General features: G+C 43.7%; 1 protein-coding gene across 5 annotated transcripts in view; it reads left to right on the top strand.

Annotated features, from left to right (window-relative positions):
* The first annotated feature begins 13,712 nt into the window (after positions 1 to 13,712).
* The window catches only part of PPP3CA (protein phosphatase 3 catalytic subunit alpha), a 166,057-nt gene continuing 154,768 nt past the window's right edge, over positions 13,713 to 25,001 (top strand). For 2 of the 5 annotated variants that reach the window (XM_075285715.1, XM_075285708.1), the window contains exon 1: positions 13,713 to 14,408. In XM_075285715.1, coding sequence (XP_075141816.1) covers positions 14,351 to 14,408 — 58 coding nt within the window. In that variant the 5' untranslated portion in view covers positions 13,713 to 14,350. The remainder of the gene's footprint in view (positions 14,409 to 25,001) is intronic. The other 3 variants (XM_075285732.1, XM_075285723.1, XM_075285741.1) reach the window with 3 other exon arrangements.

Below are 25,001 nucleotides of genomic sequence, written 5' to 3'. Positions count from 1 at the left end.
TGTTTTTTGACACTATGTTATTTTGTTCGCATTCTTTGTTCTTGTTTCATACCTGGAATGTTGTATGCCTATTATGCCTGTTCATACATATTTTATGCATCCTTGTTTTTCTGTGTAGCCACCTGGGTCTTCCGCCATTGTTCTTTAGATTATCGCTATGGTACTCCGTATCTCTTCACTTAATGTTAGGGGTTTGAATAGCCCCTGTAAACGGAGTTCTGTCTGGAGGGAGGCCCGTCGCCTTCGCTGCGATGTACTCTTCCTCCAGGAGACTCATTTTTGTGTTGGCAAATGCCCTAAGTTCTCTAACCCCTCTTTCCCTCATATATATCAGGCTTCATGCAATGCTAAGCGTAAGGGGGTTCTTATTGCTGTGCGGGATTCAGTAGCCTTTTCCCTTGAATCCACTTTAGTTGATCCCGGGGGTCGGTTTTTGGGGCTTAATTGCCTTATTAACAATGTTAAGTATACTTTAGTCACTGTTTATCTCCAAGATCAAAGAAGGACCTAGCTTTTAAGCGTTTTCAATGTCAGGCCTATGTGCATAATAGTAGGGCTAGCGCCTTTTTAGCTAGAAAAATCAAACAGTCGCGTCCCAAAACCCGTATTGCTCACCTTGTGGATGACTCGGGTACTAAAGTAATTGACCCCCGCCTTATTGCAGAGCAGTTTCGCTTATATTACAAGTCGTTATACAATCTTAGGGATGACCCCCAGACGTACCAACCATCTAGGGAAGAAATCGATCGATTTTTAGATTCTGTGGCCCTGCCCCGCCTCTCCCCTGCGCAGTCTGCCTCCCTAGCCTCGCCCATCACTTTGTTTGAAGTTACGGAAGCTATAGCCTCACTGAAACCACTGAAATCCCCTGGCCCTGACGGCTTCTCAGGGATCTACTATAAGAAATATGCAGATATTTTGTCCCCTTATCTTCTAGCTGTGTTCAGGAAGGCAGCGGAGGAGCAATGCTTCCCGGAGGAAATGTTGTCGGCCACTATAGTGACCATCCCTAAACCCGGCAAATCTCCCACTGTCCCGGCTAATTTTAGACCTATTTCCCTCCTGAATACGGATATCAAACTGTACGCTAAAATCCTTGCTGAGCGGTTGCTCCTCCTTCTCCCCCAGTTGGTCAGTCCTGACCAGGTGGGTTTTGTATTCGGTAGACAGGCGCCAGACGGCACACGGAGGTTTATGGATCTTATTCAGAAAGCCGAAAAAGATGGTACGCCTTCTCTGCTTCTGGCTTTAGATGCTGAGAAGGCTTTTGATAGGGTCCACTGGGGTTACTTAGACAGCCTTTTGGATAAGTTTGGTATGGGGTCGGTCTTTAAATCTGCTATTCTGGCTCTGTACTCCCACCCGTCGGCTCGTGTACTCTCATCGGGCTTCCTGTCTGAGCCCTTTCGGATCTCGAATGGTACTCGCCAGGGCTGCCCTCTTTCCCCTATTATCTTTGCGCTTGTGATGGAGCCTCTGGCGGAGTCCATTCGGTCGGCGGGAAATATCGAGGGTATTACTGTGGGTCGCCAGCAACATAAAATCGGCTTATATGCTGATGATGTCATACTGGCCCTGACTTCTCCTGGTTCCTCCTTGAGTGCTGCTACGGAGGTCTTGGAGGGATTTGGTAAAGTCTCTTATTATAAGGTAAATTCCTCCAAATCACAGATATTGCCTGTTCTCATTTCTCCCTCACTGAGACGGGATCTCTGCTCTCAATTCCCCTACCAATGGAATGACTCCCGTATAGCTTACCTTGGCATCTCCCTGACGGTCCCTAGTTCTGATCTGTTTTCTGTCAATTACATCCCCCTTCTGACCAAAGTTACGTCTCTTCTTGCCTCTTTCTCACAGCCAATGTTGTCTTGGGCGAGCAGAATTGCTATTGTCAAGATGATGGTGTTACCCTTAATCTTGTATATGTTCCGTACAGTTGCTATCCCCCTCCCTGACTCCTATTTTACCAAACTTCAGTCCATTCTTTCCAACTACATTTGGGAGGGTAAGAGATCCAGGGTTCGACTTAAGGTGATGACACGTCCTTGGTCCCATGGGGGTGCGGGTGTCCCAGATGTTAAAAAATATTATATGGCGTCTGTCCTAGATCATCTTAGGGTCAGGTGGGATGAGACTTCTAAATGGCGCTGGGCTGAAATTGAGGAATGCCTTCTGGATGCCCCGCTTGTGAGTATTTTACGCCCTAAGGATTCAAGTCTGCCCGTCACTTCCCCTCCCTTACTGAGTATTAGGGCCACGGTGTCTGCTTGGCGTTATTTTTTGTCATATACTTCCAGAGAAGACCTGGTCCCTTTATCAAAGCTACCCATACTATATTTAACCTCCTTTCTTCCCCAGCTGCGACTCCGTGGTTGGGTCTCTAGGGGTCTCTATAGAGTGACACAGCTGTTTACGGACGACGGGTTTAAATCGTTCTCCATGTTACAGGAAGAGTTCCAGCTCCCTAAGACGGATTTTTTTAAATTTTTGCAGTTGCGTCATTTTTTTCAATCCTACGAACCCTCTAGATTGACCTTTCCCAGGCTAGCTTTAAAGCTGTGGAATAGGTCCACGCCTGTTAGAGGTGGGTTATCTGTGTTTTATGGCTTTTTCTCTGTCCCTCCGGGGCGGGTCAAGCCTCTTCACCTGCTCCGTTGGGAGGCGGATCTTGCCAGAACCATCCCTCTGTCTGACTGGTATACGGCAGCTGGGTTTGTTAAACGTGTATCTAAGGGGGCTGCACATTGGGAAACGGCTTTGAAAATTATGCTGAGGTGGTATAGGACTCCGACCCAGTTGGCGCATATTGATCCTTCTTGTTCTAGACTCTGCTGGAGGGGATGCGGTCAAGTAGGTTCCTTCTTGCATCTGTGGTGGGACTGCCCTCCGGTACGAACCTTCTGGATAGCGGTATTTCATTTCATGTCCGCCATAGCTGGTTTTGATATTTGTCCCTCTCCTGGTCTCGCCCTTTGTTTCCTAGATATTGGTAGTTTCCCCTCGGAGATGCAGGTCGTCCTGGGTCAGATCGTGCTCGCAGCTCGGGCCATGATCGCTCGCCAGTGGAAGTCCGCTCTGTGTTTGACCTTAGCTGACCTTGGCATGTACCTTGGAACGTTTGTTGTCTAACAAAAACCATACTTATGCCAAGTTTCGATCCCAGTGGTCTCTCTGGATTTCATATGTGGAGTCTAATAAGGATATTCTATCTCCTCGGCCTCAGGCCGTCCCCAGGGGTTCCCCTTGATTACTATTTACCTACTATGTTATTACCCCAGGTGGCTTTATTTTACTTTATTTTATTTTATCGTGTTCAATTTTTCGGATGTATTTTGTGTTTTTCTGGTATTGTATTCAGGTATGTGGTTATGTTGTTTATGTCATTGTTTGGTTTTCTTGTTCTTTTCTGTTCCTATTCCGTCTCCCTTGTTTCTCTTTTTCTTGTTTCTTTTCTGTTCCCTTCTGGTTGTGTTCCCCTTTTCATTCCTTTCTTGTCTTCTTGTAGAATTGGTGTCTTTGTAGCGTCTGTGTATCTGGTCCTTTGGTCTTTGTATGTTCGGTCATGTTTGTGTCATTCATGTATTTTACCTACAGTCCGGAGTTCCAGCTTGCGATTCCTATTCTACTGCTTGGACGTATGCCGATTCTTCTTATGTTTGTTATTGCTTTTTTTTATTGTATTGTAAAAGCTTTCTTCTTTTCAATAAAAATCATATTTAAAATAAAATAAGCGCAGCAGAAACACAGCAATTACTAAAACTGTTGAAGCAGAAAATTTTTGCAGACTTTCTGTGAAAAGCATTGCAGGAAAAATCGTGATGCATTGCCGCCAGGGTTTTTCATGCAGCACTTTTTTGCAGAGGGACATTAGCCTTAAAAGGTGAATGTTGAGCGATATGCTCAATATACCGTATTTTTCGGACTATAAGACGCACTTTTTTTCCCCAAAATTTTTGGGGAAAAGAAGGGTGCGTCTTATAGTCCGAATGTGGCGCCTGGCACCCGCCGTAATAGAGAGGCGGGTGCCGGCAAGGGATAGACGCCGGGGCCTGAGACATCGCTGCGCTCCTCTGCCCTGCATGAAGCCAGCAGCGGCGATGCTATTCCGCTCCTCCGTCCCCCCGCTGCGGGCTTCATGCAGGGCAGAGGAGCGCAGCGATGTCTCAGGCCCCGGCACCTGTGCCAGCGTCTATCCCTCGCCAGCATCCGCCTCTCTAGTACAGCGGATGCCGGGTCAGTATCGGTGGCCCCTTCTCCCCCGGGGCCGGTCCTCACCGGCCCCATACCTGTGAAGTTGCAGGCCGGCTCCTGCGCGGCGATATCGCAGGAGCCGACCTGTTCGGGTGACAGCCGGGAGCCTAATGAGGCTCCCAGGCCTGTCACTGCTATATATTATTATTGCGGCTGGGTCTATGACCAGCCGTAATACTAATATACAGAATGTCCCATAGACGGCAATACAGTATTGCCGTCTATGGGACTTGCAATCAAGTGACCGCAGGTTCAAGCCCCCGGGGGGGAATAAAATAGTAAAAAAAAAAAAAAAAAAGCTTTAAAAATATATAATAAAAATATGAAATAAATAAAAGTTCTAAATCACCTCCTGTCCCTAGAATATATATATAAAAGTAGAAAATCATATATCATAAACCACCGGGTTTTTTTTCAATACAAGGTGATCTAAGCAATAGATAGTCCCCAAAATGGTATAACTAAAAAGTACTTCTGGCCCCGCAAAAAAAAACACTCTATGCGTCCCCGTACAGCTGCAGGGTCATCTGTCAATGTGGCCTTGCAGCTGTTGCAAAACTACAACTCCCATATATTAAATATTTTACCATTTTTTGCTTCCAAATTTTTTTTCCCTATTTTCCTCCTCTAAAACCTAGGTGCGTCTTATAGTCCGAAAAATACGGTATATCCCTGGCTTTATGTATACATGGCATAGTACCCAAATAAACTTGAATATAAGAAAGGATCTGCTGGAACGTCCTTTTAATAAGTGCATGAGGGTGGGGCACCATGCAGAAAAATGCAGCTTAAAAACACTGAAAAAATAGTGGTAGCGGATTGCATTTTTTCTGCAGCGTTTTGCAGAGAATTTGTGCTGCTTTTTTTTTTTTTTTTTTTTTCCCCTGATAAATTTCTAAGGAAACATTTCAGAAATACATGTTTTTGTAAAAGCAGCTTTTCTGCAGGTCTTTTTTCCACAATGTATAAATGAGATTATCCAAAATCTCCTTCCTTTGCTGGTACTGTAAAGCGCCTTTTTTTTCACTATATTTCTGCTGCAGCCAAAAAAAGCTGCAGTTTCACACGGTGGGGGTTTTGGCTTGAAGTCGGGGCCTCATGTAGCATAAAACAAAGCAACTTTAATTCCTACAATTCTCAGTTGCACAACCTTCCCTCCCCAAGGTCTTTGGGCGCTTCTGATGGGCTCTCTCTTCTGTCTGATTATTTAGCCGATTGCCACCTTCTGCGTCTTCCCTCCGACACTTTGGCCTCCCTGAACTCCCCTATCACTGCTAAAGAACTAGAGGGTCCCCTGAAGGATCTCCATAATGGTAAGGCCCTGGGCCCAGACGGCTTTACTTATTATTATTATAAGTTTTCCAAGGGGAGTTGTCAAGTCATCTTTTAGGTCTCTTCAACTCCTTCCTCACTGGTTCTTCAATTTCCCTGTCCATGCTGCAATGCTTACACTGGTCCCTAAGCTGGGTAAAGATCTTCAGGACTGTGCTAACTATCATCCGATAAATTTGCTGAATGTGGACCTGAAGTTGTTTACAAAAATTTTGGCTAATAGGCTGAATGCTTGGCTCCTCCTCCTGGTTCAAAGGACCAAGTAGGCTTCTTTCCCTGTTGTCAGGGCTACAATAATACTAGGACTGTGGACTTGGTAGAGGTAGCCAACCATTACTCTATCCCAACTCTTCTTTTGAGCCTGAATGCTGAGAAGGACTTTGACTATCTGGACTGGTCATTTATGCAGGCTACTCTGGCGGCTTTTGGGTTCTCTGGACCCTTCCTTACAATGATTCGGGCTCTTTACCCCTAGCCCTCGGTGGTAGTTCATCTTCCACATTCCTCTTCGCCTTCATTTCCCATCCGTAATGGTACTTGATAGGGTTGCCCCCTTTCCCTTCTTATCTTCACTCTTTGTATTGAGCCCTCGGCGGCTAAGATTCGATGAGACCCTGATGTTAAGGGCATTAGAGTTAGGGACAGGGAATTTAAGGTTTCCCTTTTTGCCGATGACATCCTCCATACCCTCACCTCTCCCTACACCACTCTTCCTAATCTTCTGTGCTTGGTGGAGATTTATAGCAACTTCTCTGGATATAAGGTGAACCCCTCTAAAACTGAGGCGCTCCCCCTTAACATCCTGCATAATTTCCTCTCTATTCTTTGTAGCAATTATAATTTCCAATGGCGAACTAACTCTATTCTCTATTTGGGGATCCAGTTGTCCTTTTCTTATTCGTCCCTCTACTCTGGTGAATTACCCCCAGCTGTTCTGCGACTTGAGAGCCCTCTTGGACAAGTGGCAGCTCCTTCCCATCTCTTTGCTGGGGAGGATTGCTGTGATCAAGATATCTCTCCTGCCTAAATGGTTATATTTCTTCGAGACTCTCCCAGTTTCAGTCCCCCAGGCAGACCTGCGTAACCTACAGAAGGCACTCTTTTGCTTTATATGGTGGGCCAAGTATCACCATATTCCCCGTTCTGTCATGTTAGCGGGGAGTGGGTCGGGAGACTTGGTGGTCCCGTATCTTTTGCATTATTATTGGGCAACTCATCTACATTATATCCCGTTTTGGGTGGCTATCCCGGCTTATACCAAGTGGGTGGAGATTGAGAAGCTTTGGTCAGTTCCCATGCACCCTAATGGACTATCGATTCCCCCCATTCCCCCTCCCTCTTATTTGCTTGGCCCCATTCGTTTTACCAGGTCCATCTGGTCTGCTTGTGCATCTAAGTTCTCCTTGGAGTCTCTGCGGTCCTCATTGGTCTCCATATTATATAACCCCCTCCTTTGTGAGAGTTTGTTTTCTGCTATGGTCAAGGTGTGGTCTGCTGCGGGCCTCTTTCGAATTGCTGATATGGTTGATCCAGTGACGTTGGAGCTTAGGCCCTTCGGTTATCTTACTGCAACTTTAAATCTCCCGGCCACTGAGTGGCTCCACTACTCTCAGGTGGCTCATTTTGTTTGCTCCCTCTATGGTTTCCCTTCCCACCACCTTTAAGAAGGTTTGCTGCAGAGGAACGTCTACTAGAGGCCTTATTTCACAGCTTCTTTCCTCCCACAATGTGGGTTTCTCCCCTCTCACGTCCAGATGGGAGGAGGCGGTGGGTGGTACTATATCCCCAGGGCAGTGTCAAATTGTGTGGTCTCGTGCTCATAATTCATCCCAGTATATTACCTTCTGGAAGACCCAGTATAAATTATTGATGCACTGGTATCATACTCCCACTTTACTACACGGGCTTAATCCAGCAATCCCCTTGGGGTGTTGGCACTGTGGTGTGGCAGTAAGTACCTTGCATCACGTTTTTTTTTACATGTCCCCCTATGTTGGGCTTTTGGAGGTAGGTTGAGGCTTTGATGAATGCTCTCTTTTTGCAGGGGGTCCCTTTAGATCCTCTTATTTACCTCCTCAACCTCCACCCTAGGCATATGGGTAAAAAGACGTCCAGGTTATTTTTATATCTTTGCATTGCGGCAAAGACTCCGGTTGCTAAGCACTGGAAAAGTGTGGCTCCTCCGTCTGCCTCTAACATTTTGGCCAGGATGAAGGATGTACAGAGCCTGGAGTTCCTGACTACCAGCCTTAATAATACCCAGGAGGCTTTCCATTCTGTTTGGGCCCCCTGGGATGCAACTAGAATGTGGTATCTCTGTGGCAACAAAACCTATGTGCACATTGAGACACTTTCATGTTGGCCACCGGATTTATACCGCAACCTTTTAATCTAAAATGGTTGTAATAAGATTATGATCTGATACCCATTTGTTTGTATTGTTGTATGTATACATTTGTTTTCTTGGCATGCCCCTTTTAGCGCATTGTTTTAGTGCATATCTATTAAATGTTATATTTTAAAGGGATTCCACCATTAAAACATTTTTTTTTTTTTTGTGGATAAGACGTCGGAATAGCCTTTAGAAAGGCTATTCGTCTCTTACCTTTAGATGTGGTCTCTGCAGTGCCATTCCTTAGAAATACCGTTTTTTACAGGTATTCAAATGAGTTCTCTCGCAGCGATGGGGGCGAGCCCCAGCGTTCAAACAGCGATGAGGGCGTCCCCACCGCTGCCAGAGAATTGTTTCCAGCGCCGCCTCCTTCTTCGTCCACAGCGTCATCTTCAATGTCTTCTTCCGGCACAGGCTCGTACCTTCTAGGCGTCGGGCCTTGAGCAGAGCAGGCGTACAGGCCATGGGAAAATGGCCGCTTGCACTGTATTATTAGCGGCGATTTTCCCATGGCCTGTGCCCCTGCGCAGTCTGCTCTGCTCAAGGCCCGATGCCTAGAAGTTACTAGGACGAAGAAGGAGGCGGCGCTGGAGACAATTCTCTGGCAGCGGTGGGGATGCCCTCATCGCTGCGAGAAAACTCATTTGCATATCGGTAAAAAACGGTATTTCTAAGGAACAGCGCAGCGGAGACCACGTCTAAAGGTAAGAGACGAATAGCCTTTCTAAAGGCTATTCTGACGCCTTATCCACAAAAAAAAGGTTTTAATGGTAGAATTCCTTTAAATTTGCTCTCTTTATATGTCAGTGGGCATAGACATACCTATTTACAGTCGGAATGGTAAAACCCAAGTGTCATTTTATTCAAACATTTCCATGAGGAAAAACTGAAAATGGAGATTAAAAGTAAATGGATCATCAGACTTGCAAGAGCACTATTCACTCTATTCATAAGGAGGCTTTGGAAGACTCTTTTCCTTATCACTAGGGTACACATTGGTCGAACCCCCAGCGATTGGACACTTGTTCCCTATCCTGTAGATAGGGGTCAAGTGTCCTTAACAGAACAACCTCTTTAAGTCTGCTCTAAAAGCAGCAGAGGCCAACTCTATTATACAAAGTTTACCCAAGTGCAACTGTGATCTTCAACTGTGACCTCAAATATTGAAGAAAAAAAATCAATGCTGTTAGAAGACAAGAAAAAAAAAAAAGAATTAAAATTGTTTGCAGCAAGGTGTTAAGAATAGATGCTTCAGACCTAGTATTTCATGAGGAATAGAGGTACTATAAAACAGATAGGCCCTCTTAGGCAATTTTCCAACATGCACTATATGGAGAAAAGTATTGGGACAGTCTTATTACTGAATTCAGGTGTTTCCTAGTCATATAGACTGTCTTTACAAAAAGTTGTGAAACAACTGGTCACTGAATTCCAGCATGGTACTGGATTAGGATGCTCTACAACCCATCATATCTGCTGCTCAACATCAAATGATCCAGTATTGTCAAATAACAGATCCTTCTCTTCAGTTAATTAAGGCTTGGAAACAATTATCAGTTTATGATCCGGCACCAAGCTTCTACTACAACTCACTCTTCCATTTAATAAATTATACATTCTATTTATATAGTGAACAAAATGTGACATTACAGTCTAATAAATCAATTCACACAATAGGACGGAGGACCCGTGCTGTAGTAAAAAGCTGCAAAATATGGAGCACATCCTATAGCTCAGTTTATTCATGTATGTAATGGTTAGTGGAAAGCACGAATACCAATCTGTGTATCACCCTTATAGTTTTCATTGACCCGTATACTACACATAGTCGTGTGCAGTGTATGGGTCAGTAAAAATAACACAAATGACCCATGGATTGGTATCTGTGCTTTTCACTGATCCATACATTGAAAATTAATCGATTGGGCCTTAAGTACAGACAGGAATAGGACCTGCTCCATATTTTGCAGCTTTTCAATTTGCCATAGATACACAGCTGCAAAAAGTATGGCTGTCTGTATGGGCCTAGTTAAATGTAAGGGTCCATATTTTTATCTGCAATTGAGGATAACAAGTACAATTGTGTGAATGAGGCCTTAAGGCGGGCGGAGTGGAAGAACATGTCTGACTAGGTTCACACCTGCGCTTGGGTTTTCGTACCTGGGGTCTGCATGGGTTAATCAAAAAATGTTGTCGCACACACAGGTTTTGTTGCCAAAAAGGGAAATAAATTTATTTACAACACCATGTACATCATTTGTTGTGCCTTTGGACATAGGGGTCGCAGTAATATGAAAAAGACTAATAGATCACAATAGTTGACGTTTTGGTCGTGTAGACCTTCATCTGAACTGATCTATAGTGTGAATACAAGGCATGTAGGATGCGTCCCATGAAACTAGTCTTTTTCATATTACTGCGACCCCTATGTCCAAAGGCACAACAAATGATGTACATGGTGTTGTAAATAAATTTATTTCCCTTTTTGGCAACAAAACCTGTGTGTGCGACAACATTTTTTGATTAATCTGATTGTGGGGTCGAAGGACCCTTTGACGTCTGCACCACACTTTCTAAATTTGTGAGTGTGCGGCACCATTGCCTTTTTTTCATTTAGGGTCTGCATGGGGACCCGAAATACAGAAATCCGGTCTGATTAATGTAACACCCCTTCGGACCTCACTCTATAGGAAGGGTGTATGTATCTTTAAATTCGCTATGGCGCAGTGCCTCCACCCGAATCTTTCTCAGAGCTCTGTAGGAAGGCAGGAGGGTTGTCCTCTTCTGCCAGGGGTTGACTCGGGAAACCCCTGCCTAAGCCCAGTACACACTCACAGAAGTAGGGGTAAAACAACTGGGGAATATTTATTGGGATAGAATTAAATAGGAATGTGCTCAGGAGAGCAAATTGCAAAAGTAGAAAGGTAAGATAGCATATAACATATAAACAATCCAGTGGTTGCTACTTTGTAACCATGAGCTATAAATGCATGCCAGGCCTGGTAGATATAGTAGTATAAATGGATCCCCTAATACTCTAAACTCTGGGGAACACAGGATTAATGTACAATGACCCACACATAGTACATAATTCTCTCACACAGATACGTTGGCACACACACTCCACATAACTAGCTGCGTGTACCAAATCTCCCCTAATAAAGCTGCAGCAACATAAATAACTCCATCAGTTGGAGCCCTGTTGCCGCGGGCGTTGGTGCGCTTGCTGGAACCGTTGGTGCACTTAGGATTACTGTCCTCAGAAATAGTTCCCACAACAAGTCTATAACACAGTTCAGTAGTGGTTACTCACAACTCCCAGACACATAGGTGCATCCACTTCCAGAATTCTGCTTGGCTCTACAGCAATCAAGTCCTGGTGGAGTGGGGCAGGGTCCGCCTGTGTGATGAGACAAGGGGTCTTTCCAGAGCCAATTTGTAGAGCTGTCTAGCTGCAGGGTGACCTCCTCTGCTGGTCTTAGCTGCTGTGCTGGCAGGACTGTCCTTAGTGCTCTACCCTGTGTCTGCAGGTGCTGGACTCTCTGCTCTCCCGACCATGCGGTCCCCTCATCTCTTTCCTGTTTTCCCTTGACCCACAATCCTCTTCTCCCCCAATCCTCTGCAGCTCCTCCCCTAGGTGGCAGGGGCACAGAGAAGCAGGTGGGGCTGGGATAGGTAATCCAGGGTGCACATACAGTGTTGTCTATTGCTGTTACTTTACCCCTAGCAGGGGTTACATTAAAAAGTGGATACCCACGAGCCCCACAGACTATAATGGGGTCCACTGGGTTTCTGACCAAAAATGCAGAGAGAAAAGTCCTACTGACAGAACCAAGCACAGGTATGAACCCAGACTGACTGGCACAGAACCCTGAGCTGATCTTTGGGATGAGTTACAAAAGAGATTACCATCCAGGCCTTATGAACTACTTCAAGGACGCTATCTGGTTCGCCAGAAACAGGCTTGTTCTCAGGAGGGAACAGGTCACCTTTCAGGACTGCTACAGACTCATCCAGAGTCTTCTCCGGGACTCATACCTCCCAACCGTCCCGATTTCCGCGGGACATTCACGATTCAGGTGACGTGTCCCGTGCTCTCGGTTGGAGGGAGGTATGTCCCGATTTCAACTCAGATCTGCATCCAGAGGACGCAGATCTGAGTTGAACACATACGCGGCTAAAGCAAGGATCTGAACACAGTTCAGCTCCTTGCTTCGCCGCTGGCTACTGGCTTTGTAGACGCGATGTGATGACGTCTCATCGCATCTACAACTGTGTGCCAGTGAGAGAAAGAGGCGCGCAGAGAGCGCGGGAACTAGGAGAATGTAAGTGTAATGTTTACACTCAGGTGGAACGTGAAACTGGGGGCAGATGAAGGAGAGGACGGCATGACACTGGGGGCAGAGATGTGGAGACATGAATCTGGGGGCAGAGATGTAGAGACATGAATCTGGGGGCAGAGATGTAGAGACATGAATCTGGGGGCAGAGATGTGGAGACATGAATCTGGGGGCAGAGATGGAGGGACATGAATCTGGGGGCAGAGATGGAGGGGACATGAATCTGGGGGCAGAGATGTGGAGACATGAATCTGGGGACAGAGATGTGGAGACATGAATCTGGGGGCAGAGATGGAGGGACATGAATCTGGGGGCAGAGATGGAGGGGACATGAATCTGGGGGCAGAGATAGAGGGGACATGAATCTGGGGGCAGAGATGGAGGGGACATGAATCTGGGGGCAGAGATGTGGAGACATGAATCTGGGGGCAGAGATGTGGAGACATGAATCTGGGGGAAGAGATGTGGAGACATGAATCTGGGGACAGAGATGGAGGGGGGACATGAATCTGGGAGCAGAGATGGAGGTGCCATGAATCTGGGGACAGAGATGGAGGGGACATGAAACTGGGGGCAGAGATGGAGGGGGACATAAAACTGGGGGCAGATGAAAGGTGTATATGAAACTGGGGGAGAGCTAGAGGAGGGACATATAATTTACGGGTGACTGTAGGAGGATTATACTGTGTGCGGGCACATGCAAAATTAATGAGAATGGGCGGAGTCAACACAAAAGTGGGTGGAGCTACGCACGCCACACATTTTGTCCCTCTTTCGGTTCTTCAAAAGTTGGGAGGTATTCCGGGACTACTCCATCTTGGACAGCCTGAGAGGCGAAGAGGACTAAGGACTTTTTCTTCCACCTGTTTTCTCATGGACTCTATTTTACCTTAGTATCTAGCATGTTTTTGCTGCTGTCTTGGACAAAGCCCTAGGCCAGTGTCTCTTTCCCCCTTCCCTCCTCCACGCTGGCCCGGGTGCATTGTCTTTGACTTGTTTAGTTAGCTAATGGAATTTGCTTGCTTCCCTTGTGTGTGTGTGTATTTCAATAAAGCTTTGGGCACTGTGTACTCTCCCTCCCCCCTCCCACACATGTCAGGTAGCTAGGATTGATTGTATGCATATAGGGGAGGCTGGAAATGCTGGTATGGGGTAGGGAGAAGTGAGGTCTTGGGGGGGATTTCTCCTCTGACCCTCACTTAGCCCTGCTCCACGAAGTATGGGAAATGTAGATAACTTATTTATTTGTGAGTATTGTGAGTGGTGTATCTTATGCGCTGCGACGCAGTACTCTGTAATACTTTTGGGTTGATGACTGATTGTGAATAAAGCTATTTTCAATCAAAAAATGTGTGGTGAGAGCAGACTCGAATCCAGCCAATCAGTCGTTTCCACACATCGTCCAATCAGCGCGGCGCACCCTCATACACTCCAGCATCCTCCCTCACTCGACGTTTGCTGCACAGGAATCATTAGCGGGGCTTCTCCCTGCCAAGCTGCTCTCCGTGCTGTGGTTTCCTCCTCCCACTCTGCCTCCACTTCCTCGTCTGCAGCCAAAGTGACAGCAGAGAGAGCCATAGTAACACCAGTGAGCTTTAGGGAAGGGAAATACCTGGAAGGGTTCCTAGCCCTGATTGACGGCACGGCTGAGCCAATAGGAGCTGCGAGACAGGGAGCAGGGGGCGGGACTAGTGCTGTAACCCAAGCTGGGCTGAGGATAGGTTGAGCGCTGATGGTGTAGAGAGTGCTAGTGCCTTGGCTGTGTGTATGTGTGGTGTGTGTGTGAGAGTGAGTGTCAGGGAATACAGTGGAGCAGTGTCTCTGGCTGGAGACAGGCTGTTGCATTTCAGTGCTCACTGCAGCAATCTGTGGTATTTTGTTATGTTTGGGGGGGAGGGCTGCTGACAGACACATCTTCTTCTTGATGCTGGTGAATCATATCTGACAACCGCAGAAGGAAAGGGGAGAACACACTCAAGTTATCTCCGGGATATAAAGACATTGATCCATTGACAGCCTCCAAGTGCAGCTGGAAATGTCTGAGCACAGGGCCATTGATCCCAAGTTATCTACATTGGACAGGGCGGTGAAAGGTAAGAAATGTTCTCTGCTTCCATCCAGCATATGTTACCCTGCCAGCCCTGGCTCTGGGCTTACCATTTGCATTGCAGTATTTGGGGGTGGGGGACTGCACAGACCTGGCGCAGCCTTTACTTCCTCCTCCTCATACACCTCTCACATATCAAGTGATGACACAGGAGGGATTCCATGTCTGGATCTGCCCTGGGGCATCAAAGCAGCACAAGCTCAGGGGCTATTCTTCATTAGCCTGGCATTGGGTGGGGTAGTGTTAGGTTGTAAAGGGAGGGCTCTTAGGTGCTCAATCCTTAATCTACAAAATGGAAATGATCATTCTTCTATGTGGTGATAACCCCCTCCCCAGCTCCCATCACCGCATAGTATGCCATGCTGAAGGAATTGTGTGTGGGTGGCAGGCTGGATGGTGAATTATGCTGATTTGCCCCCTATGGTGTGGCCTTAATGAGTCGTTTTATCATTGCCACATTTGCCATCTCGATTATGATTCATGTTTTGGATATTTAGAAATATTATGTATCCAGATTTGTGTGTTGAGGATGCTGGTCCTTGTCGCTACAAGGTAGCAGTCTCTATCACATCATGGTAACATTCCACAGCTCGGGGATAGGATGGCAATATTAATCTGTTACCATGAAGCCCCCGCGCCTTCCTACTGTGTATTATTATCTATACCTTGGCTGTGGTGTCATAGGGATGATTACTTATTGCACTGTAGCGTTGAATGTTGCACCAGGGGATTGCCCGATGCCCTCGAGGAAGCTGTATTACTGGAGAAAAGCCTGCAGTCAATATGTCCTCACATTGGTGTCTCCTCCAGAGACAGGTTTCAGTATTACACTTACTGTACTCTTACCACATTTGCTTCAGTTTACTTATTAACCCCTTCAAACCAAATGATGGTTGCGGCCTGCAGCATAATATTGCATTTGCGTGTTATGGAAATGATGATAACTTCCATTATTGACACCATAGTCTTGTATATTATATAGGAGTTAGGAAATCCAGCCAGCAATTCTGAGATGGTAAATTCCAGAGTGTAGTACTAGGAGTGCTGCAAGTAGGAGCAGTGCCACATTCCAAGCACAGGTTAGGAAATTAACCCTTACCGTATGAGTTTGTATAGTTAGATTTGGGAATTGGCCTCTTAGGCTTGCAGTTTATGAACACCGATTAAAGGACGTTTTAACAAAGTTTCTTTATATGTGTAGTCACAAATGATCACTGTCGATCAAAGCATTGTACATGAATGCACCCTACTGCGGTAGAAGACTTTAGAAGGTTGCAGCTTGCTGAGCTTGAAACAAATCATTTTACGATATATAGATTATCATTTCCCGTTTTTTGGAGGTGGAAATGTAGATTTATTAACCTGTAGAAAAATCAGCACTGTGTGTGCATAACATAACTGAAGATTCTTGGCGATTGAGTAACATTGGTCTAAGATCAATAACCTATGCGCAAAGATTGATTTATGGATTTCCTTCAAGTTAGAAGCAGCTGAAGCATCCATATATAACCAATGCTTTATGCTGCTATCTCCTATATTATAAAGGACTATATAGGGTAAGCAACATGTATATTGGCATATGACTGGGATTCAGATTTTAGGTATCACTGCAGAAGCTAATTTGTCAAGACATCCAAATATTTATGCACCTGGCTCAGGATGTATGGTTTATATATGGTTTATGCCGTTCACCTTAATGCTTATTTCCTCCAACTCTAAGATCCTTTCTCCAAATCCATGGTGCATCTTCTACAGGTGGCTGAGTCTGCATTTTATGACCGTCTAGTTTTGCATTGTAACTACATCATAGGCATTTCTTGGCTGGTGTTGAAAAGAATCAGAGATTATGTAAGGACGCTGATGTCTTCTTGAAAGGGGAATGATACAGGTTTATCATAAGTGGAGGAGGTGAATGGTTAGAGTTGCTACATAACATATAATATATCACCTACATCTCAAGCAGAGTATAGGTTTATTCAACAGAGGATTGTTCTTTTACCTCTATGATATTGTCTGCATTGTGCTGCTGTATCTACCAGGGAGGCCACTGGTCAGTGGTCCACAAATCAAGCTGCATATAGGTCTTCTATTTTTGATGCTTTCACCCCACAGTCAGAAGCTGCTTTGTAGGTAATGTTTTGTCTGTCAGGCTGGATTCACACTAGCATTGGAATCTCCATAGGAGACTCTACTGCAGAATCCACTTAAAATTGGCAGAGAAAGTCTTACAAGGAGGAATTTTCCCTCTGCCGATTTCAGCGTAAAATCTTCAAAACCTGGCAGACAGCATTATAGCCTATGGGGTCAATCGGGTTTCCGTTTTTTACAGGATAGGGTTTCTGTCTTTGGGGTCCCCATGTGGACCTGAAAAACGGAAATCTGAACGCTAGTGTCAGCCAGTATACAGAAAAATATATTTGATGTTTCATTAGTACTTAAAGGGATTCTACCATTAAAAAAACTTTTTTTTCTAGGTAACACGTCAGAATAGCCTTTAGAAAGGCTATTCGTCTCCTACCTTTGGAAGTGATCCGCGCCGTTCGTTCGAAATCAGCTAATTAGTTCTCTCGCAGCGATGGGGGCAGGAAATGCGATGGGGGTGTCCCCATTACTGCTCGAAAACCGACTCCAGCGCCGCCTCTGTCTTCTTCTGTATCCTCCCCTTCCTTCTTCGGCTTGACGTCGAACGCCTGCGCAGTACGCTCTGTTCGGCGAACTTCATCGAACGTACTGCGCATGCCCACGGCCATAGTGCCGACACCGCAAGTTCGCCGAACAGAGCGTACTGCGCAGGTGTCCGACGTCAAGCCGAAGAACGAAGGGGAGGATGCAGAAGAAGACAGAGGCGGCGCTGGAGTCAGTTTTCGAGCAGCAATGGGGACGCCCCCATCGCATTTCCTGCGCTGGGGCCCGCCCCCATCGCTGCAAGAGAACTAATTAGCATACCGGTACAAACAGGTATTTTGAATGAACGGCGCAGCGGAGATCACTTCCAAAGGTAGGAGATGAATAGCCTTTCTAAAGGCTATTCCGATGTGTTACCTAGAAAAAAAAGTTTTTTTAATGGTAGAATCCCTTTAATTGAAATGGCTTTATAATCCAGTATGTTTTGCAGATGTGGATATGTAATGGGGATAAACATACACTACTATGCATCCCCATCTGGAGTTGCAGGTTTACCTGACAGTGGATCCCAAATATGTGCTAGATGTAAGCAATACTTTTCCAGGTGTCACAATACTTGTTTAGTTATAGTAGAACAATACTACTTACTCAGAGGATGCCTTTAGAAGGGGATGTTTTATTTAGGAAACCTATTTCCATATACCATATTAGGGTACCATATTATGAATTAATAGGATAGGATGATTCTCATTTCTTGGCCAGAGTGGAGAGCAAGTATAAAGAACATTTTAGTATTCATTCACACAACAGGATTCAATGGGCAGCCTACGGCCTCATATATACTAATGGATCAACTCGCACAACTCTTGATTTTACCAGATTCTGTGACTGGTCCGATAAAAAATCGAACATGCCATTTTCTGGGCCGATTTTTAAAATTTAAGTCTGTGAAGTATCAGTATCATTAGACAGACAACTAATTGATGTGCATAATATCGGTGTCATGATTAAATCCTCATGTGGTGGCACTGCAGGGAACAAGAATACTTTCTGTCAGGATCCCCCACAGATTATAACTGGGGTCAGGGATTTAGCAGGCGTTACTTGACTCCTGTGTCTTAAGTATCTTCTAAATCAATAGTCGCTAATATGTTATTCCAATTTCAGTATTTATAGCTATGTCCATAGAATATGTTATAAATACCTGACCGATGCAGACACCACCTATGGGAATTAAAAACTACGCTGAAAATTGCAAACTCAAGTAAATTGCAGAGGGGGCGTGCATGTGCATGTCTCTCCATTGACTTATACAGGAGTTGCAGACCTGGCCAAGGCTGTCTACTGCGCTATTTCCATAAACCCCATACAATTGAATGGAGAGGGCCATAAATGTACCTTGTTATGGAATTCTGAGTTAATGTGGGGGGACTCTCTGTTCTGAATCCTCATTACTTTGCTTTTCGCCCCATTGTCATTCATTCGGGCTAATCCTCTGCTATTCTGTGTAAAATTTTCCCAATAGAAGTAGAACTTTTTTTTTTTTTTTCATGGTAGCGCTGGCACGTAACTTTTCTGCTGCATATAAATGAGATCAGAATTTATTCCTAGGAATAGTATGCAGATATGTTCTGACTCCATGCCAAGTCTGACATGTGAGTGTGTCTTATTGTAGAAGAAATCTTCTAAAAAGTGAACCATTTGAATGAAACCATTGCTAACGCCCTCTCATCTTTTTTTTTTTTTTTTTTGTCTTCTTCAATGGTAACCTAGTGATATGTTCACATGAATATGGCATCCCTTTTAATGTTTTTGTTCCACACAACTGGCTTTCCTGTGAAATAGCATTTCCTGGCATGAATCCTACACTATGTTTACCAAGGTTTACAATATGACCACTTTTACTACTACATCTATACCTAATGAATGTGCGATCTAGTTCTATTATGCTGCCCTTAATATTGGTAATTGTTTGATTTCTCTTTTTTTGTGATATTCTTTTTGTTTGCTAACTTGTTCCTTCTCTAAACATTTCCTGATACCTCTAATGGCAGCAGATGGCTGTCTAAGGGCTCTTGATTGAAATGGAAAAAGTAATCTTCTCTTGCTGTATTCTGGCAAATGAAATCAATAACCTATCCATGCAGTATGTATGTGCTCACGACCTGCCCTCTGTATGACCTGTCCCACCCGCCACCCTACACAGCACCAAGCATGGTTACAGAACCTCACCTAACAATGCTTTAGGTTATTGATAAATCATATCATCACATGAGGTATATTGCTTCACTTCGGAGCCTGTTTGGAGCAGTGCTCGCAGTATGTCAAACACCCAAGCCCTTGGGGAATAAGGCAGTGTAATGATGGTTTACTTCTCAGCAGTTGCTTCAGGCTGTTTATCATGGTTCCTAAGAGAGGTCAACAAAACTTGTTTTCATGGTTTATTTAACTTTTGTTTTTATTAAATTTTTCTTGGCACCAGCAAAGTTTTCCCATTGTTGATAGGCGTAACTAACAGTAGCAGAATGACAAGGTGGTACATGAAATGATCACTTGCTGTAAATCCAAATGCTTGGTCTCAATTCCTAATACAAGGCTGTCTTCTTGTTCTTATACATTGGGTGTGAAGGACACCCCTGTTAGTCTAGTTTATGTTGAACTTGTGAAAATTCTTCTCAAATTTAGGCAGTTTATAAGGATGTCTTAGGGTCTGTTCACGTGATGTAACGCGCCGTTGATTCTGACACGTAAACTCGTGTCAGAGCTGCAAAACAGAATCCCATTGACTTCGATGGGTTCCATTTAGCGTGCGTAACACATTGAAATCAATAGGTTAAAAAGCCTTCCATTGATTTTAATGTGTTACGCGCGCTAAACGGAACCCATTGAAGTCAATGGGATTCTGTTTTTCGGAGCTGACCGACGAGTTTACGTGTCAGAATTAATGGCACATTACATCGTGTGAACGGACCCTTATATGGGGAGTGGTCTCTATAGGCATGGCTTATTTACTTCTAAGTATAGTTATTTCTATTGAGACCTATTTTTGTATAACAGACCATGCCAAGAGCACAGGTTGGTGGATACATAGGCCCATATTTACTAAGGCTAGCTTATCTTAGCATGTCTAACTAAAGAAGAAACTTAGAGATATTTGCACCACATTTATTAATAAATTTGGTGCTTGCTTTGAACTGTACTTTAAGAGGTAACACTTCAAGCTTTTGTCAGTGTGCTAGCTGTATTTTTCACAGCTAGCACACTGATCCGTTATTGTCTATGACTTCATACACATACCTGTATATTATCACAGGTCCGTGTATGGCGTCATGAGCCCAGGGCAAAACTCAGGATAGGTTCTGAACCGATCCATTTTGCAGCCTGGACTCACTGAACGAAATCAACGGGTCTATGGAAACATGGGTAGCTCTTTGCAGCCGCTGTAAATTGGACAACATCATCTTTTTCCTGCTTCATCCAGTTTATAGTTCCAGTTTTGGTGACTGCTTAGAAAAGCTGATCGATGGGCTTGACAGGTATCTGACCCTATCAATTTAATATTGATGACATATCCTAAGGTTGGGTCATCTATATAAAAAACTGGAAAAGGCATCTAAGAAGCCAGAATGCATGCATATCTGTTGACACAAATACTAATGAGGGTCACAGTCATTGTAAGCATACATATGCCAATTCAGGCTGGTGTAATGGGCCAGTATACACGAAATGTTCATTGCCACCTCTATATAGACTCCTGATGGCTATCCTTCTAGTATGCAATGAGTGTTGTTTTGGTATATATTTGGATAGAGCACTTTAGTATTGTAATCAACTACATGCTGTAAGAAGAGTGTAACACAGCTGACAGTTTAGGCAGATAGATGCAAATGTCTAGTTAAATCTTGGGGATAACGTCCATCCTTAGGGAGAGACCACCTTCTCAGGTGTGTGGAGACTTATACAGCCATAGTTGCTCCACTGCAAAGGAACATGGGAAGAATATGCAAATCTGTCTCCCAAGATGTAAACAGGGAGACAGTGCCTCTGTTATGCCGCCCTCTATTGGAAGCACCATGTTAAATCTTGTGCTCCAAATGTGATGTGAGCAGTGTCTAATGACTTTTTTTGGTTTACTGTTTATTGGTGGCTGTTTTGCCTGTTTTCCTTTAAAGAGGTTCATAAAGCCAAAGCTTGTAAAATTGTGTGAAGTGTTTATTTGATGTAAGATAAGAGAGAGTGATCAAAGACAACCTTCACTGTAGTCTGACAGGTTTTCCCACCCAAAACACCTGAAACCTCATGCAGTGATCAAAATTCTTCCAGGAGTGTGTATGGGTTGTTTTTTTTTATAGATTTTTTTATTTTTATTTAAGTGCATGCCTGTTTATCTTTTTCCGTGAGGTCTGGGTTTCTTTGGAAGGCATATTTGAATAAGCTGAGGCTTGTTCACTGGTAGTTTCAGGTTGAAGCAGGCATGGGGAAGTGCAGCATTGGTCCACGTGTGAAATTGTGTGTACAGTTTACACTCTACAGCCTTGAGTTCTGCTTTTTGTGTACAGTGTTTCTATAATTGTCTTAACATCCGGCCTTTAGGTTTTGTTTTTTTTTGTTCGTTTTTTTTTTTCTTTTTACAGTAGCGTCCTTCGAATTATTTTCTTTTTCTCATGTGTTTATGCTATGAATTGTACAAGCTTTTATTAGCGCACATGTTGAGACAATACCAGGAATAAGTCCATTCCAGTTTATTCTTATTAGCATGGCAGGCTTGGGTGTATCTGGCAAGGATATGCCGTTATGTCTTTTTAGTTTGGAGAATGGGGCTGTCATATGCATTATAATCACTAGTGCGAGCATATTTGTCCATAGATTTATATATAGATGTAATCTGCATTCTTCTATAAACACAGCATAGTGAAGGGAATTTATAGGATCTTTTCTCCTTAAAGTATATATGGGAAGGAAAGCAAGGTAAAGAACAAAAACGCACATATATAGGTTTAGTTTTTATTCTATTAATATCAATGAAACAATTTTACTGTGTGGTTCTGACATAATTCAAATGTAGCAAGTACTATACTTCCTTTTCCCATTTTTCAAGTGGAATGGCGAACGGAATCCATTTTTTTTTGTGTGTATTGTTGGAGGGTCTGACCCTCCATGTGAATGACCAGACTGGGCCACAGGTCATGCTACAGAGATATCTGCCAATGAAACTTATGATTATATTGTCTAAAAAAAACAAAAAAAACAACCTGTACAGATTAATACAAGTCATTCACCAAATGTATGACCGCAATTTCATATATGGCTAAATAGGGCCTCATTTATCAAGTCTGTTGGGAAAATTGGCCTTGTTGCCTATAGCAACCAATCAATGTACATGCTTCATTATATGACATCAGGTTTAATTAAAGCTAAGGTCTGTGTAGTTGGGCAAGGGTGACAGCCATTCCTTACATCACTCCTTGCACCCAGTATGCACACATACATACTTGGCGTGGACAAGTGTGCATGCTTTCTTAATAGGGAAAGAGGACTATAACCTGATAGAGGTGGTAGAGGTCCTAAAGGCTTAATAAGTCTCCACACACCTATATGGTGGTCTCTCCCTAAGGAGTGACAATATCCCCTTAATAGGGAGAAGGAGAAAACTACCACTGACTGGATTACACTTTTTTTTTTTTTTTTTTTTTTTTTTTTTTTTTTCCCCCCCTGTGCGACTGGGTGGGGTATGTTAAAATCCAACATGTCTGTCCTTCTCTAATTTAACCTCCTCTTTTGGGACATAACCCTGAGGCTCCCATACACATTAAATGGTTGGTTGTTCTCACATAAATTGATGTGTCCAGCTGATACATATTTGTATGGCCAAATTAAGAGGCTTTACATATTTGTATTTATTAATATCTGTTACTGTAGTTTTCCTATTTAATTTAGCTATTCTCCAACCCAATTATTGTACTTAATATATTAAATAATTCCTTGCACTTATCAGCTGATGTACAAGGTAGCTGGATGCCCTTTTGATCTTACTTTTTCTATAGAAAGTGGCCACTTGTTGTTCTGCACCACACCTTAAATAGTACAGAGTCATTCTTCTAGTGATAATGAGCCATCCCTGACAGGACACTATATAAACACACTATATAATACTGAAAACCTCAGTAGTCTAAGTAATAAAGGGTACATGCATGCTCATCTATTTGCCCAGAGCTAAATATTATTATAACAAGTCATCTTTATTACTCATCATAACATCTTAATAAATTGTCGGGGATGTTGGATGCCTATTAATGTCTAAGAATGCAGGCATGCCCTGAAGAACACAGCGGGGTATGGTATGGCCTATGATCTGGTCTGTGGAGGTTCTCTCAACTGGATTTGTATGACTAAAAGTGAACAAATTGTAACACACACTGTTTGGAATTTATCTTGAAACACAAAAGCTGGCCTTGTCTGAACAGGTATTTCCATAAATCTGCATTAGACATGCGTGCAGACATCTGGCATCTTGTCTAACAAGCTAGGGTTAAGACTCGGAAACTAAAGGGGGTTATCCAATTTTTTTTAAAATTGCTGGTTTGTTTTTAAGTTAGGCCATTGATAATCGAGTGAGTTCAAGCCCCCCCTTTCAGCTGTTTTGGAGGGGTCATGTCACTCTGGCACGGTTTGATATATTTAGTAGTGGCCTGGTAGTTTACTATAGCTTCATCCTATTGAGACAAATGGGGCAAGCCTATAAAACTAGGAACAGCCACTACAAAAAGAAATACCAAGGGTCCCTCGTAGAAGGGACGGAGCTAACTGGCAGAGGTGCTGAAAACCAGAGCTTCAATCTAATACTTCATGGGCTTTAATGCTTTTATCTATGTAATACATGTACTCTCCTTGGGTAAACAGATGTATTCTGCTGCTTCTATTGTATTGGCCTAGTCTCACTTCCACTACTGATCATGAAACTTTGGGACAGCAAGTGGCCATTTATGCAGTATCTATGGGAATGTGAACATGGTGGTATCACCTACCATTGGTTCCTCAGTAGGAGAGTCTAGTTAACCAGCGGTTCTGCTTTAGTGTTTCTGAGTATTCCTGTATGATGGATCTTATTATGTGCACCCTTCTCAGCACTTATCTGACTTGTTGAGGGTTATGCAGCATGTGGTGACTGATTCAGCCCTTTAGGGTCATCCATAAATATTCTTATTAAAATTGCCATTAAAATGTGATGACTGGATTTCATGCACATGTAGACATCTTTGGTGTCCCCAGTCGCATGTTGACTCTAATGTGCAGGTCATATTGATTTGTAGACAGTCACTGTGATAGCTTCTGTGTACAAAATGTGCAGGCCTTTATGCTGCTGACACCATCCGCAAAACAGTGGCGGGAATTTGGCTGCTTTGCTTCTGAAGGGTTGTTTCCTTCATTGTTTCAGCCCTTACATACAAGGATTATCCTAAGTGATATTTAGCGTATACAATATATTGAAGAGTGTTGCTAATAATACTTCTCTAATATGAAGAGATTTTTCATAAAATACCAGATATGAGCCTCTTCTATTTTGTATGTTTTTAAAATGTCTCCTGAACTTCTTTGTCCGCTTGCCCTTTCATCAGTAAGTCTCTAGCTCCAGTTACATGACTTATCAACCCATCAGTCACTGTATTACGTTACCTGAGCAGGCCAGTGATGCAATTTCTATCCTCAGCTTGCAAATGTGCAGTGGTTATTGTAGGAAAATAGTGTGTACCCCAGATGTAACACCATAGAAAAGGCTTATGCAGTTAAACAGATTATAGTCTTTTCCCGTACTTTATATATTATTTTTTTTTTTATACATTGCCCATTACACAAGGACAATCTATTATTATAGGTGTTTGTTTTATGTTGTCTTATATTGTACAGTGAAAGGCTGGGGCCACATGTGGCGTAAATGAATCCCATACACATATTG

The sequence above is a fragment of the Leptodactylus fuscus genome, chromosome 1 (assembly GCF_031893055.1).
Source record: "Leptodactylus fuscus isolate aLepFus1 chromosome 1, aLepFus1.hap2, whole genome shotgun sequence".
NCBI lineage: Eukaryota > Metazoa > Chordata > Amphibia > Anura > Leptodactylidae > Leptodactylus > Leptodactylus fuscus.
This window is presented reverse-complemented; position numbering and strand designations above follow the sequence as displayed.